Genomic DNA, 18056 nt, shown 5'->3' on the forward strand with positions numbered 1-18056 from the left:
TTCCACTTCATCAAATGCGACAGTTTTTAATGAAAATGCTTGATTTTTTGATGTAATTACAAAAATCTCTATACGCATGCCTTTAATATTTGAGGAGTTCCCTCGATTCCTTATGGATCCCATCATCAGAACACGAGCTTGACAAAAATGTGCATTAAAAACTTAACTTGCTTAACAAACATAACGAAGAGGAAAAATCGCGAAACGTGAACTATGCGTCGTTGAAGAGTTCTGTTCTGATCATCATCAGCAGTTCCACTTCATCAAATGCGACAGTTTTTAATGAAAATGCTTGATTTTTTGATGTAATTACAAAAATCTCTATACGCATGCCTTTAAGATTTGAGGAGTTCTCTCGATTCCTCATGGATCCCATCATCAGAACTCGAGCTTGACAAAAATGTAGCTCAAAAACTGAACTTGCTTAACAAACATAACGAAGAGGACAAATCGCCAACCGTGAACTATGCGTCGTTGAGGAGTTCCGTTCTGATCATCATCAGCAGTTCCACTTCATCAAATGTCACTCTTTTGGATGTATATGCTTGATTTGATGATAAAAACCCAAAAATCACTATATGTATGCCTTTAAGATTTGAGGAGTTCCCTCGATTCCTCATGGAACCCATCACCAGAACTGGGTTTTGACAGAAACGGGACCAATCTGTATGCATATACATTCAATCAAAAAAATAATTTTCAAAATTGCTCCAGTAATGACGGAGATATGGAGTAACAAACATAAAAAATAAAAAATAAAATAAAAAAAATAAAAAAAATAAAAAAAATAAAAAACATACAACCGAATTGATAACCTCCTCCTTTGGGATTTGGAAGTCGGTTAAAAAACATACAACCGAATTGATAACCTCCTCCTTTGGGATTTGGAAGTCGGTTAAAAATCACTATTATACGCTGAGTGACGAAAACAAATGAAGCGATTCTTCTAGTTAAAAAACACATAGTCGGTGTAGCTTTATTTGACGTTCATAAGCGCATTGTAATATGCCTACTTGAATAAACTATTTTTCATCTTTATATTTACATCCCTCGCTACGCACCCGCGCACATATCTGGTGGAAACACTGGAAACGGAGCCTTATACATAAACCATTATTTACTTATCTGACCATAACTATGATTTATAACACAATAGGTACATAATAATTAAATAGGTACAGTCACCTGCAATAATATGTTACTCTTGGAAGGCCGCTAAAATATGTGACACGCTCTTATGGCTCTACAAATAAGACCGTGTCAGATATTTTTGCGGCCATGGTTGTGTAACATATTATTGCAGGTGACTGTACTGTTATATGTTCGCGTTTTTATTTACTTTGTGTGTGTACAATTAAAATTGTCACAAGTTATGGTATGGTAGGTATAGATGGGACCAAACGTAAATAAATAAAGACATTTCCAAACAGTTTGCTTCAAAAAAAAATGTATTCAATTCAAATTTAATGTAGATACGAAATATTTTTACTACTTTTAATCTCTTTCGTCTGGAACCTAAATCTAAACTCTTCAATACATTAACAGAACGTAAATAGTAAGTGACACAAGCATCTCCAGGCCCGATCAATCGGCCCTCAGGTTCCCTGGCTGCAGCATGGTCCTATAGGTACGGGTACGTTCAGTCGGATACGGACCGCCGCGCGGCACTTGACGTTACGCTACCACTGCTCCCGCACGCTACAAAAAAAAGGTAGGATTCCATTTTCAATTTTTTTTATCTGTGGCCAGTATTTGAACAGTGAAAAGTGCTTTAGAATTAGTTTTTTTTAAACTAAGTCTGATGTTGGCCAGTGTTTTAAAAGTTTGGTTCGAGAGACTTTGAAAGTAGAATTAAAGTTTTTAACGGGTTCAGTTTTGACGCCGTGTTTTGAACAATTTATATAGTTTTAAAATGAAATTAAAATAAATAGGTTATGTTTTGTTAAATTTAATAAAGTTTGTAAGTAGATACTTAATTGAAAGGTAATCAAAATAAAAATGGTGTCGAAATCACTCAAAAAAAGCAAAACTTACAATTCTTTTCGTACTTACCGAAGCTTAAAAATAAAAAGGTGGAAGTGCGTTCTAGGTATATTTGAATAGAAAGGAGGCTGAAAGCGTTTTCGCATACTTGATTTTGTGTGGAAAAGTTTGCCTCGGCTCGCCCAAGTTTGACGTATTGGCGTACAAAGCTTTCAAAGCTTTGCTATGAAAAGTTCATGCCTTGTAAAGGATTTTATTTCAAAGTTTGGCTTTATGTTTCAGCCAGATTTACATGAATAAAAAGAAATATGTTACTTATTTACATAAATACGAGTATGTTACGTAACTGTATGTACACTTCAATAAAATGATTTGGTTTTGATTAAAATAATTCAGCAATGCGAGTTTGTAGGGTGAAAATCACATGTACAAAAAAGAGTATAATTAAGTAGGTAACGATATTTTTTAATAACGAAGTGAAAGACGAAGTTTATATCAAAAACAATAATAGTTTTCCTTTACATTATTTACTGAAGGTTGAAACATATCATTAACAATAATTACCTACTTATCGTAAAAATGCATAAATAGGTACCTGTTTAGAATATCAGAATTGAGTGCAAATTGTACTAACTCGTCATGAAAAAAAACACTTAAAAGTTCCTGCCGTGTCTATAATTGGAGTACTTAGGTAGGTATCAACACTGAGTTTAGAGAAGTTTCAACACCACTGGGATTACTAAGCTAATTGAAATATGATATCCGGCAACAAATAAATTGTGATTTTACTTGGAAATCACAGTTGCACCTAAACCTGCATAAACTACTAGGAGTCTAGTTTTTATATGTATTATAAAAATGATAATAATTATATAAATTTCCACATTATGACGAGTTTATACAAGACAAATCATAAAACAAATGCCTGAAAGTAATAATAACAGCTCGATTAGCTTTTAAAATACACGTCCTTAATTCATAAAACTCTATACTTAAGCCTTAATTAGTAAATAAGTCAAAATTACAGATTAATAAATAAATAAATAAATAAAACAAAAATATATCTAACTAAACATTGTAACCGTGATTATTATTATTTGTATATGTTTTCAGTTCCATTTACTATATTCCTTTTTTTAAATTTATTTAGAAAACAAATAGCCTTTTAGAAGTAAGTCTTACAAAATACTAAAAATAGGCCTAAAATTTAATACGTAACTGTAGACTATTACAATGAAAAGTAGGTTACTTAATTATAAATTACCCGTTAAGATATATTCGTTTTAAATTCAAGAGCCGTCTAAAGTTTGTTGTCTAAAAGCAAACGTTAGCTACGGCCTTACGTAACGCGAAGCAAAGGGCGTTATCTTATGCCAGTTCCGGTTTCCCTGAAAATTGTATTAATGTACAATGAAAGACAATTGTTTGTATAACAGTAACAAAATATTTTACTACTGCATTAATATACACAATAAAACACCGGGCAAGTGCGAGTCGGACTCGCGCACGAAGGGTTCCGTACCATAATAAAAAAAAAAAGACAAAAAATGCAAAAAAAAACGGTCACCCATCCAAGTACTGACCACTCCCGACATTGCTTAACTTTGGTCAAAAATCACGTTTGTTGTATGGGAGCCCCATTTAAATCTTTATTTTATTCTGTTTTTAGTATTTGTTGTTATAGCGGCAACAGAAATACATCATCTGTGAAAATTTCAACTGTCTAGCTATCACGGTTCGTGAGATACAGCCTGGTGACAGACGGACGGACGGACAGCGAAGTCTTAGTAATAGGGTCCCGTTTTACCCTTTGGGTACGGAACCCTAAAAAAAGGAAGTAAGGTGTAAACTACAAAATCCAGTTTTATGATATTGACAAAAAAATCTTTTGGATTGCTTAATGAGTCCAGCTAATATTTTGTTTTTAGTGTATACTGGTCAAAACCCAAGTGACCAAATAATTTTAATGTATTCTAAATCCGAACGGTTCCTACCTTAAAAGCGTTTTCACATTGTCCGATCAGATATTAAATGTCGGATGACTCATGGAAAGAAACAGTGTATAGACGCTTTATTCAGAACTATTAACTAGGTACTATTAACTAAGAACGAGCGCTGGTTGTCTAGCGGTAAGAGCGTACGACTTTCAATCCGGAGGTCGCGGGTTCAAACCCCGGCTCGTACCAATGAGTTTTTCGGAACTTATGTACGAAATATCATTTGGTATTTGCCAGTCGCTTTTCGGTGAAGGAAAATATCGTGAGGAAACCGGACCAATCCCATAAAGCCTAGTTTCCTCTCTGGGTTGGAAGGTCAGATGGCCTACGTCAAATCATGGGATTAGTTGTCAAGCGGACCTCAGGCTCCCATGAGCCGTGGCAAAATACCATGATAATGCCAGGATGAAGAAGACAGTTATTAACTAATTGCGTTTATACAATTAGTTAGTAACTGTAACTGTGATTACAAGTTTATTTTTTTATTCTCTATGGTCGTATCCAACATATAGTCGTATCCGATATCGTATCGGACAATCGGCCCGATTCGGATTTTGAAATAGACATCTTTAAGACTTCACCAAGATACGATAACGATATGTTTTAGATCTAACCTGTCAACTTTGATATTTGCGCGATTCTGGAGATACTCTTGAACGATTTCCACAGGATATGACTTAGAGATTCACATCTAATAAATATCTTACTCTATCTAACGTAAAAGTGATATTGGTTGCCCGAATTGCGCTGCAAAAGAGAACTATTTGATATCTAAACTATAACGTATCTAGAATGGATCTATTGCGTGTCGTCTCTTGTAAATATCTTGAAGTTCGAATACGGCAGAATGTGAAAACGCTCTAAGGCAGTTATGTAACTCGAAGCAAACGTTATCTTTATTCCACCTCTGGTTCCTCTGGGAACGGCATTTCGCCTCAATTTATGTATCCTGTAAATTCTTTCACCTCTGAATTATGGTACGCGACAGCCTTATATTTTAATGAAACAATGAAAAATTGCGGAAAGGTTATTTTTAGGCAATACTTTATAACACCGAAAGGAATATTTTGGCAATATTTACCCGAAATATTGCCTGCAGATTTTCCCTTTTATTGCAAAAGGAGTCACGATACACTAGTTTCCGTTAGCATTAACTGAAATAGTTAAAGGCAAAAGGCATCAAAAGAAATATTTATGAAGTATTTAGTGAATAAACATATAATAATGTGTGGTCGACAACGTTCGTAAACGATTATTTGCTCGAATGATTTTCTTTTCAAGTGAAGGTTTGTTGTTGTGCTCAATATTCCAGGCAATAATAGCTTTCCCTCGCCGTCTGATATTTTCGATAGCGTTCTACTTAGTACCTAAAAAATAAACTGATACAAAGGTTCAAAGACATATTTCGCTAAAATTATTTGATCTTTCGTTACATTTGTGTAAGTTTCAGATAGAAATTTAGTCTTGCTAGCCACACATGCCGGTTTCAGTAACAGAAGGTTTGAACAAAGCCCCATTTAGACGGTTAAAGAAATTCCTTTATTCGACACCTTGCTAACTACAGAGTACAATGAATTTAGTCGATTAACCAAATACCACAATGCTAATAAAATTGCTATCACACTTTATACTACTATACTGCGACTTCTGTAAATTTCAGGATCGATAAGTAAGGAAAGTTCGTAGCCGTCAATACGCAGGAATACACTTGTTGGACCAGCTATGTACTGAGAATGTTGCAATCAGGCAATTGTCTCAAAAAACAGTCAGTAAAATTTGTTTTCTGTCAAAAAGAAAATTCACTTATTTAGATGACATCGAGGATGGGTTATTCTAATCTACGTCTCATTATTCACAATGGTGAAACAGGGGCCCCATCTAAAATACAACGCCATGTGACGCAGATTCAAAACAAGCGTTTACTCATTCGCCAATAAAGCAATGTAATGATTTAGCAGTCCATAAATGCCGCTAAGCCCGTAAAGTACCGGAATACTTTGCTGAAGTGGCATCATTAAACTAGCATTGTTCTGCACAATGATGTAATGAAACGTTTAAGGCGCCATTTTGTTCTTAGCGAGCAGACGATCTTAATAGCGGTTAAGTATCGAATCGTGCTATGTTATTAGCGGGTAATCTACGCTACTTTGGTTATATGAAGATTAATATAAAAAATTTCTTTCTTTCCGTTTTTATGCTAAATTATTCCATCGTTTTTAGGGTTCCGCACCCAAAGGGTAAAAACACACAATGTAAAAAAACCGCTATCAGACTTTATGCTACTATACTGGGACCCTATTACTAAGACTCCTCGGTCCATCTTTCTGTCTGTCACCAGGCTGTATCTCATGAACCGTGGTAGAACACAACTAGACATAGTAAGGCACAAACATCTTTAACTTTCTTTAATTCCAATAATTTAAAATGTAATGTTTCTTATCAAATAAATGTAAGTCGTCTCAATACATTTCTAACGTCGTTTCATCGTATAAAATGTTGAACTTCCATCGCATGATATCTGGTCGTCGTCCATTTAATAAATATTTGCTACCCGCGGTCGCGGTTCGTTTGTTCTAGCTATTAATTTATAATGGAAAGTAAGCTTTCAAATACCTATAAAAATGATTGGTATCTAAAATGTATGATCAACTTAAATATCGTTAAATATTAAGTTCAATCGAAACATCATTACATTTATTATACTTCGTTTTTTTTAGCATTAGAAATTAGGTAAACAATCTTGATGTGTCTTTTAATTGAAAAACACATTTTAAAAATAAGTTACGGCAAATACGTAACAATTATGAATCTAATACGATCATTTATATTCTCCTGCTTTCAGAAGTAATAGTTTTTGATTTTTAAAAAGCGTTTTTCAATAAAAAGACATGCCAAAATCGCTTGCCTTCTTGCAAGTTCTTTCTAATGCTAAAAAAAACGAACTATAGGTTTTCTGATAAAATACTTTTACAGTACATATGGTCCTATTTTTCCGCACTAGTGCGTAAAATAGCACTTTTCGTGCGATGTCAAAAGTTTAAAGGGCCATATGTACTGTAAAACGTTGTACGATACACGTGCGAATAGGTAATTCGCAACTCGTGTCAATTTAAAACACGACCGAATCGCCACTCGTTTCGAATTACCTCTTTTTCGCACTTGTATCGTAAATAACTATTGTATTTATGTATTCTCGGCTCAAGCCGAAATAGTCACATATTTTTTACTACTATGAATAATTAAAACCATTTTTATAATATAAATAAATGTGTCGGGTACGTGGCGCCATAATTTTAACAGGTCTGATAAAGCTAAGAAGTAGATACTTGGCATGATAACGTTTGATAACTTAGCTTTAAATTGAATGATATACACATAAGTATGTACCTAACACAGATTTTTGCATGTTATTAAGGTAGATGTCATATGCATCTCGTCCGCGACAAAGTAGACCTATTTGAGGAATGACCCCAAATTGAATAATTTTAGATCTTTGGTATCAGTAGTCCCATTTTTATAAAGAATAAATGTCAGTAAGAAATACATATTACTTTAGAACATAAAATCCAATCGCAGCCCATAATATAACAAATGAAACATTTTGAAATGGCTTTATATTTTACTCTAAGCAAACGATCCGTAGAGATTTCTGAACAAACAACTATTAAGGCGATTAAAACTGTATAAATAGCGCTATTACAGACCAATAAATTCATGATTCAAAAAAGTAATATCGTGAGTAGTTCTTTGCTGTTTGTTCAAACATTGAATGCAACGTATTTTCCCACTATTCACTAGTTAGTGTTCCGTACAAAACTTTGTTCACGGAACACTTATTTTTTATATAACACTAAATAAGTACCTAATAGGAGTGTTCAGATTTTAATATTAAATGATAGATAACCACATGTATTGTATATTACTATTAGAAATATTTTGAACAAATTTTTCAGAAAAATATTTTAATTTGTTTTTATCAAGTAGAAATACTACTATTTAAATTATAAACTGAAGGAGGCGCCATAAGCCTTCAGTAAGAAATGCATATACTTGGAAAAATTCGACCTATGCCACTGTGGCCCGGTGGCCGAGTCGTTCAGGCACCTGCCGCGATAGCAGAGGACGCTGGTTCGATTCCAGCCTGGGGCACTGGAGGAGTTGGTCACTTTTTCTTAGTATATGACATTTATTCCAGTTTATAATATGATATATTATATTAGTAGTAGTAATATTGCTTATTTTTGATAAAGGTAACCATCAATCGTGGTTAAAGACTACATTATAAGGTTAGGTGTGGTATTAGGAACGTTATTTTGTAAATAGGTACCTATGTTATCTATTCCCTATACTTGAACATGTTCAAAATTTACCAGTGTACTAATATACAAACCCACCAACCACACTCTACTGTGTTAGGAGTTTAAAACACCCTTAAAACCTATAAAATCTATTAATTTTAATATAACGTAGGTAGATATAATCAGCATATATCTTTGCAATTTACAGCACCACGTGTTTAAATATTTGCAAGCACTACATAATCATTATTCAACGAGATTCAACTACAAAATCTTACATAACGTATCCCAAATTGTTTACCTTAAAATTCAGGCCGTATCTTCCGATTCTCAAACACGCATTGAATCCAAATGAGAAGGTGTTCAAGATTTGTGTCCGAGACGTGTCGAATGTTACATGCCGTGTCCTATGCTACCTACCTCCTTCTTCCTCGCGTTATCCCGGCATTTTGCCACGACTCACATAGGAGTCTAGGGTCCGCTTGACAACTAATCCCATGATTTGACGTAGGCACTAGTTTTTACGAAAGCGACTGCCATCTGACCCTCCGACCCAGAGGGGAAACTACGGACTTGGGATTAGTCTGGTTTCCTCAGCGACTAGTAAATATCAAATGATATTTCGTACATAAGTTCCGAAAAACTCATTGGTACGAGCCGGGATTTGAACTCGTGACCTCCGGATTGCAAGTCGCACGCTCTTACCGCTAGGCCACCAGCGCTTCTATGCTACCTACCTACTGGAAACATTAAACCTAACCTGAAATTCTAAACTTGCTGTTACTTTTAAAATACCTGTATCCCAATCCCGTCAGCCGCGACCACGACCAGTGAAACCTGTGTTGAAACGTCGGTAATAAAGGTAATAAACTAAATTCGCGATATATAAATGGAAGTTAATATATACCTGTATCCCCCAAAATAATTTTAAATTTTGCCAAGACGAGACCATTATGGCTCGCACTGTCAAATTGTTATCAGATTCCTGTAGACTTGTAGAACCATGTTTCTAACTCTACAAGCCCTAACTTCAAAAACTCTAAAAACTAAAACTCTGTTGTACAATAATTCTTGTAGTAACGAAACGGCATACATTACATTAACATTTCTGCCCAATGCTCTGCTATCTGAGCTGCCAAGACATCATTACAACAAATATTTTCACCATATGAGCCTTGAGGGAGGCCATAAGAGCGTTACAGTTCTTAAACGTTGCCTACATACTGTTGTCACTAGGTTAAGCCTCAAGCTTCCGATAAATCTACCTATCAACTATTTAATTTTACTACTATCAAACATTTAATTTTTGGTACAAGCTTTTATCGCTGACTGTACTTTTCTTTCCACAGGCAACTAATGCTCATCGAGACAATTCTAAAAACCCCAAACACAATTAGGTTTCGTTGTTTTATCACAGAGTTCCTATGGCCACCTCCAGTCTCCATCATCAGATCAGTTCGATGACACCATAATATTGCATTGTCACCCGACTTACGTATGTATGCAAAATTTCAGCTCAATCGGGAACCGGGAAGTGGATCAAATTTAACTTGCAACATTTGATTACACACAGACAACGGTCAGGTGAAACTAAATAAAAGCTTGTAAAAAACGAGACGTATCTGATAGAACTAGTGACGTAAAAACTACAAGCACCCTGTTATCCTCCAATCATTCCCGACTTCAAATCAAAGACTGCTCGAACGCTATAGACCGCTTCAAGTGTCCAATTAGTGCTAGTCGAACACTAGTAGGACTTGCTAGGTTAGAAGCCAAGAGGCTATATTTATTGGGAGGTAGGTAGGTTTCGATTTGACAAATTAAATCAGCTAAATGGTAAAAAAATATTGCAAATGTTAAGAAACAACGGTAACAAACTAAATCTTAACACTTAAACAATGTTAAGTACAGAAGAAATTTTGTATATTATTGCATGCATTTTGCTTATAAATATCGACTGACATTGAGGCTGGTAAAACAGATTTTTGTATGCACACACACTTGACTTACCTTAACTTTTGATTTTATTTCTCCTTTTTTGAAAACTAACTCTCCTGGTTGTATATTTCCACAAGCTCTTTCTTAATATTTACAAAATAATTTCAACAAAAATAAATTTGCGCAAATACCTAGACGGATCATAAAAAGATACTTAGATAAACAAGCGAAAACTTTTAACATAAAACACAGCAAGCATTACATCGCACTCTGAAGACGATGATTTTTTAAATCTAGCGTCTTTTTTTTAAGAATTGAGTTTTTTTACTATACATCTTAGAAGTATTTCTGATGTAAAAATGTACATATATAAGTCTGAATACATAAACATTGGTACCTATTATATCTAACTCTTATCTAGGGTCTGGCTTAATTTTAAAAAAGTTCAGGGAGCTATGTTACATATTTTTGATGATCAAACGAACTTACCAAGTGAAGTTCGATCACAATTATGTGAGCAACTTCATTCGACGCGATTTATGGTTTACATATTGTAGTTACGCCCCCACGCATCAGCCTTGCACGATTTTTAAAGTTTTTTTTTTTTTTTTTTATTATACATATACTGGCAACACTAAAAACTTGTTCCCACTCCCATCCCTTCTACGGCGTCATGGTAGGTCCGTTAACCGCCATTTTCAATCATTTTGTTTACAGCATAAATATTGAGAATTTATTTCATCATTTTTACTTATTTAAGTCGGGTAGGGTGACATCAGTCAACAATATTTTTAAATATTGAGGGTGGGTTGTGATAAATCGCGTCGAATGAAGTTGCTCACATAATTGTGATCGAACTTCACTTGGTAAGTTCGTTTGATCATCAATTATATTTCGCAACTTCATTCTTTGCGATTTATGGTTTACATATTGTAGGATGTTCAGAGCACAAAATGTGAAATAATTCTCAAACACAGAGGAGATAAAATAAATAAAATTATGAGATATAAAAATATCTCTAAAGGTAAGTAAAGGTTATATAATCAAAACAAGATAATATTTATAATAATTATTTATTTATTTTTAATGATGTTCTTACATACATATATAATTTTTTCTTTACAGGTTCTTTGAGAGAATTACCCGAGCAAACTGATTGCAATCATCTACAATTTCTTTATTATAATACTTGGCAAAAACGCAAGAAGAATCACTCCAACCTGCAGTTTTGCGTATAACGTCTAGGCTAACACCCAATCTGTTGGCTGTAGAAGTGGCCGAATGCCTAGTACTATGGGCAGTGAATATTTCTGTGTCTACACCGCTTTTGTGAAGTGTGTCTTTAATCCAGTGACTCAATGTTTGTGATGATACTTTTGAGTGTGGTTTTTTATAGCTAATAAATAAAGTGTTGTTTTCTGACCTGCGAAGTGAAGTAGTTTTATTTATGTAAGTCTGTAAACATCTAGCTGGACAAATTTCTGGTTTTTCATTAAAAAATGGAAGTCTTAACACCGGTTGTAAAGTATTTGGTCGAGACGTCTTTATTATATCAGGTATTTTAATAATTATTACAGAAGCATAACTCATATCAATATTTTGCATTTGAATCAACGAAAAAGTTTGTACACGGTGTGCGGTAGCTAAAGCCAACAGAGTGAGTGTCTTTTTAGAAAGTGTTTCTAGATTTAGACCTTCATTAGGCCATTTTTGAGCCAGAAAGTTTAACACCATACTTGGATCCCATGTCAAATTATATTTCGGTGCCGTAGGTCTCAATCTAAAAACACCCTTCATAAAACGCTTGATTTTTTCGTCATCAAGGGTTTTTCCTAGTAACAATGACAAAGCAGATCTATAATTATTAAGAGTGCCATACTTGGCACCTGAATCGAACATCTGAGCAAGAAAATTAATTACAACATCTACCGACGTATTTTCATAATCATATCCATTGTTTTTGCAAAATGTAAGCCATGACTGTATACAACCATTATATTGTTTGTAAGTGCTATCGCTTAAAGAAGACAACATTATTTCTACAGACCTAGGGGTCAATGACCTCTTCAATAGCGCTTTCCTGATAATTTGGCGGCAACTAGTGACAGAGTCTTGTGAAGACTGTGGGTTGTTCTGAAAGGAGATTGCAACAAATAAATATTCGGATCAAAATGTATGGACTCTGAAACGATTAATTGTTTAAATAATGGGAACCAAGGTTGTGTCGGCCAATTTGGAACAACTACAATGCCCTCTGCTCGATCGTGTATAATTTTTTGAAGCATTTTTAAAATCAAAGCGAATGGAGGAAAAGCATAAAAATATAGTTTTCTCCAAGATATTGTAAAAGCGTCTATCTTCCAAGCGTCGGGATCATTTTTCCATGTGACATATTTGTGACATTTTGTATTACATCTACTGGCAAATAAATCTACTTCCGGGTCACCAAATAACTGTTTTATTTGATCATAAGCATAATTTCCTAATTCCCATTCGGTATCGCTAAATCTTTTACGGGATAATTCATCAGCTTGAATGTTTTCCTTCGTGTTTATGTATGAAGCAAAAACCATAATTTTACGATTTTCACACCACTGCCATAATTCTCTTGCAATTAAGTTTAAATGTTCGAATTGCACACTACCCATTCTATTTATACATGAAATGGCCGTGGTGTTGTCAATACGTAAGAGGATTTCGCAATCATACATATCATGAGCGAAAACCTTTAAGCCAAAAAATGCTGCTTTCAATTCTAGCTCATTTATGTGACATAATCTTTCAGACTGCTTCCAATACCCGTGAGCTTCATTACCATTGTTGTAAGCCCCCATCCTGTAGTAGAAGCGTCAGAATAAATTTCAGTTTCAAATTGATTAAATCTAAAAGGGTTGAAATTACGATCTACGTGTCGTGCCCACCATAATAAATCAGAATGTAAGGTTTTTGGGATTGATATAACTGCATTGTAACTAGGGTTATTAAGTAAACATAAATATTTATGTCGTTCAAGTAATTTAGTGTACAACCAGGAAAATTGTAATGCAGGGCAAGCTGCCGTAAGAAGACCAATAAGTTTTGCAAAGTCTCGTAATTTACACTTACTAACGTTCAGAAATGAATTGACATTTTCTCTAATTTTATTTATTTTTGATGAGGGTAATTTTAATTGCATATTTTCTGAATCGAATATAAATCCTAGAAATTTGCAACTGGTGCTAGGGATCAAGCTACTTTTTTCATAGTTAATTAGAAAACCAAGCTTCGTTAATGTAGATATTGTTAAATTTACGTTCTGTCTGCATTCATCGTATGTTTTTCCTATACAGAGGGTATCATCTAAATAACAACAAGAGAGGTACTTCTCGCGTCTGAGGTATTCATATACTGGTTTTAGAATTTTTGTAAACACATACGGCGAGGATGATAATCCAAAACATAAACAATTAAATTCGTATAAAACATCATCTAACATGAAACGAAGATACTTTCTATGTGGTTTGTAAATGGGGATAAGATAATATGCATCTTTTAAATCAATCGTAGACATGTAACAATTATTCGTAATTAGTTTTGACGCTGTACGATAATCCTCCATTTTAAAATGGGTCGTTTTTACATATTCATTTAGACGTTTTAAATTTAAAATAAATCTCTTACTACCGTCAGGTTTAGGTATTAAAAATACGCTAGATAGGAATTCGTCAGGGTGGTGTTCGCATATTGAAATTGCGTTTATTTGTAATAGTTTTTTAATAGCCATATTGTAATCAAATCTTTCTTGCTCTGATTTTGAATAAACTACTGGAGGATCTTGACAAATTGGATGAGATAAAAATGGTATTTTATAACCCTGTGTCCACGATAAAATAACAGGGTCATCAGTGATGTCAGACCAGGATTCAGTGAAGTACTGCAAGCGGCCGGCGTATTTTACCTCATGGTCTATTGTCTCCGCTGGTATCTCCGAGGAGGTGTGCGCGAGCGTTCGCGCTGGCGCTCCCGGGCCCGGTAGCGGGTGTTGTATCTGCTGGAGGGCGCCGGCGCGGGCCGCGCTGCTGCACGAGGCCGCCCCGCATCCGACTTGCTGTTGTAATTCGTCATCTTCCGATACGGGGTGTTGTAGTTTAAATTTCCTTTATTTTGTTGATACCTATTTCTCTTTATGAAATTTGATTTATTAAATGGATTATATGACTTCTGTGTATTTTTTAATGTATCTCCTGATTTTTGTACAGTCTGCGCAGCTTTCAGTTTCTCAGATACGTTCTCGCCAAATAAAAATTTGTCCCTTTCGGTATTAGTCAAAGTATCCTTCAAATCCGTGTTTATAGCGGAAATCACAAAGTTTCTTCTCATTTTAGTCTCGGTAAAATGAGAGTCGCATAGAATACGACATGCGTCGCTAATAGGTTTTAGTATGGCAGGCGACGAAGACTTCTGTTTTATTAGAAAATTCGTAGCCTGTGAGAGTGCCGACAACGCTAACGCTATCTGTTTTTGTCTAAGCATTAAAGAGGTGTCTCTTTTTATCAAGGCATCAGTCAACGCTGCTTTTGCTTCGGCGTTTAAAATAGGAGGGACTAACAAAGTGCAATTGTCAGGTATTAGGTATTCTTCAGCTAACTTGTCTTTAACTTCTTTTTGTAATCCCTTGTTTAATACTTCCTGCCATCTACAAGCTACGTCCTTGTGTATACCTTTTCCCAACGGCGTATCCAATTTTGGTGCCTCGCCCAGTAAATTGAGGATATCCTCGTCCAATTCTATGTCCTCGAGCGAGGACGGTGCGGGCTCCGCGGTTTGAGCGAGCTGTGCAGGTTCGGTAGGTACGTACTGATCTGGCGCAGACGACGGGCCAGGTTGAGGAGATGTCGGACGTACAGGATCTCGGCTGGGTTGCGCTGCAGCTGTTTCCTCCTGGTGCGATGTCCCCGGTGCTGATGAAGCAGACCTTTGACCCGCCGAGGCTCGACGTGAAGCACGTGGTTCAATATCCGCCGAAACGGACTCGTCTTCGCCTGTACCGAACAAAAACGTTCTTTAAAACGTGTATATAGCTAAAAGCTTGTGTTTTGTAACAGAGATAACCCAGGATAGTTTCTCGCATTACATTGAAGCTTTTTACAAAGGCCATATATATGGTTTTTTAAATTACGACAGAGACTACCCAGGATAGTAGCTCGCATCGTTTTTTATATCGTGACAGTAACAGCCCAAATTTAGCAGTACGCATCACTTTTTAGTCCATTTGTTCTTTATAGACTTACCGCTGCTATCATTTTCTGACGAGTCGACCATTCTTATGCGGCGGCGTGACTTCTGCCAAAGTCTGCGCTCCAATTTTCTTATTTTCTTTCGAATATAGTCGTCGTCCTCGTCGTTGCTTCTGCGTTTCCTCTTCATATAGTTACTGATGAAGTGTTGCGTGACGTGCGAAGGCTTGAGCACGGAACCGTTGAATGATTGAAAATGGCGGTTAACGGACCTACCATGACGCCGTAGAAGGGATGGGAGTGGGAACAAGTTTTTAGTGTTGCCAGTATATGTATAATAAAAATAAAAAAAATAAAAACTTTAAAAATCGTGCAAGGCTGATGCGTGGGGGCGTAACTACAATATGTAAACCATAAATCGCAAAGAATGAAGTTGCGAAATATAATCGTCTAAAACCGCAGTAGCAGTAAAAGAAAGTTTTCAACCAACCACTCCAGCCGGCCTAGCCAAGGTTACAATCGCTATCGCTTCGACAACGAAAACCATTATGTCTCTCTATCACACTTCCATATTAGTGCGACGGTGACAGTTGCGTTTCGATCGCTACGGAGCGTAAGCGATCGGCATCTTGGCTACGCGGCCTGTAATATACAACACAAAGATGTGATAGCTAACGATTTTAATAATCATATTATTTATGTAATTAAGCAGAACATGATAAAAATTCCTAGTACGTAATCTAGTACCTAATGTTCAAATACTTAACAATAATACATAAATAATCGTAGATAACCCGATTAAAGGAAATACCTATACCAACTCTTGACGACCATAGAATATGAAATATTATATTAAGCAAAGCGGCTAATCCCGTCTTAAACTAGTTCAATCGAATTAACTTGCCAATTAGACATCATTGTTCCAATATAATTCACCGAAGCTTTGGAACTAAGGAATGATTGGCAGCCATACAGGTGCAACTGAGCGTTGGATCTGTGCTAGGACTCGTAATACGATTATCTGCGGATAGATAGAGTTAGACCAAGTTAAGTTGACAGCGATTTTGATAGCCTAGAATATGCAGGTATTATTTAGTTTTAAGTTTATAAAATACATTAAGTATGTTAGTCTGTAAGGTATTTGTAATATGGGCCTTGTTGCCTGAATTATATTTCTAAATAATTAAATTAAACATCTTAGCTATTAAGATTGAAGCAATTCAGAATTTGCATCAGATTACTTTGCCTCACATGCGGATAAAATGCAACTTTCTCATCGGTTTTTGAACAATCAAGAGAGCCTTTACCAGCTGTTGTGGTGGAAATAACTATTAAAGGGCCTTCGCAATAGATCACTGCTTGGCCGCCGTGACACTCAAATGGCTCACAACAAAAGAATAATAATGATAAGAAGTAAGAAGACGGCGCTTAGTTAAAGAGCGTAATATTTAAGAGTTTTTAGACATAAAGTTTAAGACTTAGACTCTAAGTGAAGATAAAAATCTGTCCAATAATAAGTATCTATATAATATGTAGTAGTATTTCCTTCTTTTGAAATAAAGTGAGATAACAAACTATTACGGTCACGATATAGCTACGAAGGCTATAGCGAAGCTACCAAGGCTGCGGACAAAGATGTCGCAATCAAAGAGGAAGGGGTGAGCGGTGATAAGGAAGCCGCTTCTATTTTGTAAATTTGCTATAGTTTTGATCTTATTATTAAATTGTACTACAGGACTTAATCGCGTATTTAAGTTTTAAGATTTACCTTTGACGTTTCGAGGACAGCGTTGTCTCGGAGAAGACCACGACCACGCCACCACGGCTCCGAGACCACGGGGACAACGCCGTCCTCGAAACGTCGGAGGTACGATATACAAAAGGGCCGGATACTGTGCACTTACCGATAGTCATATCAATAAAATATCGACTTTTGATGTAATCTTAAATTTTACTTGAAAAGTTTTAACTACCTATATCGTAGACATTCACGGCTAGTCGGCAACACACAATAATAGTGACATCTAATGAAGTTCTTGTCTAAATTATGGATGTCCTTTTTATCAAATAGCATTTATACAAGAGCGAGGAACAAGGAGTGATAGTACCTATTTAAGTACTTGCGTCGTCCAAGAGGATAGGCGTTTAGTTTAGCCTGAAATGACGAGCGCGCGCGGGGACCAATCAGTGTCATATCAAAACAAAATCAAAACCATAACAAATTGCTAAATCAGAGTCGGCCGCAAGGAGACGCAAAACACTCTTAAACCGGGTCGCAGGTGGCACAAGAGATAACAGGAAATGTAAGTGTAATAGCTATTATAGTAAGGGCTTAGGGCGAGACACTCGTCTGACGTCAAAATCCTTGACACTCTCTTGCACAGGGGTTCATTAATCATATTATATTAATTAATTTTAGTTTTATCTCGTCTTTTCTCGAGTCTGGTTGACAAGGTTCTGTTTTATCTAAAGTGCCTGTACGTAATTGTACGTAATAGTTATATGTATGTATAACCAATAATTAAGGACGCTCTCTTTTTAAAAAAACATGCTAAAATTACATAAAACTTAGCATGAACATTTATGTATCATACGTATTCGTATCTATGTTTGGCACTAGTTTT

General features: G+C 35.6%; 2 protein-coding genes across 7 annotated transcripts in view; one reads left to right on the plus strand and one right to left on the minus strand.

The window, feature by feature from the left end:
• The window catches only part of LOC134674168 (calexcitin-1-like), a 168713-nt gene that overhangs the window by 125666 nt on the left and 24991 nt on the right, over positions 1-18056 (plus strand). The window contains exon 1 of one of the 5 annotated variants that reach the window (XM_063532226.1): positions 1636-1711. The exons of 3 other annotated variants lie outside the window; for them this stretch is intronic. The gene's annotated coding sequence lies outside the window, so the exon portion shown is untranslated. Of the gene's footprint in view, positions 1-1635; positions 1712-18056 lie in introns of those variants that run through there. One more of the 5 variants, XM_063532241.1, reaches the window with a different exon arrangement.
• LOC134673582 (uncharacterized) lies at positions 12126-15727 on the minus strand. Of its 2 annotated transcripts, XM_063531592.1 has the most exons (3): positions 15487-15727; positions 14154-15237; positions 12126-12349 (listed from the first exon to the last, which is right to left on the minus strand). In XM_063531592.1, the coding sequence occupies exons 1-2, from the start codon at positions 15620-15622 to the stop codon at positions 14162-14164; spliced, it is 1212 nt and encodes a 403-aa protein (XP_063387662.1). In that variant the 5' UTR covers positions 15623-15727; the 3' UTR covers positions 12126-12349; positions 14154-14161. The 2 variants fall into 2 exon arrangements, with proteins under 2 accessions (XP_063387662.1, XP_063387653.1); XM_063531583.1 differs by having other exon boundaries at positions 12126-15237.

This window comes from Cydia fagiglandana, chromosome 2 (genome assembly GCF_963556715.1).
Source record: "Cydia fagiglandana chromosome 2, ilCydFagi1.1, whole genome shotgun sequence".
In the NCBI taxonomy this organism is placed as follows: Eukaryota; Metazoa; Arthropoda; class Insecta; order Lepidoptera; family Tortricidae; genus Cydia; species Cydia fagiglandana.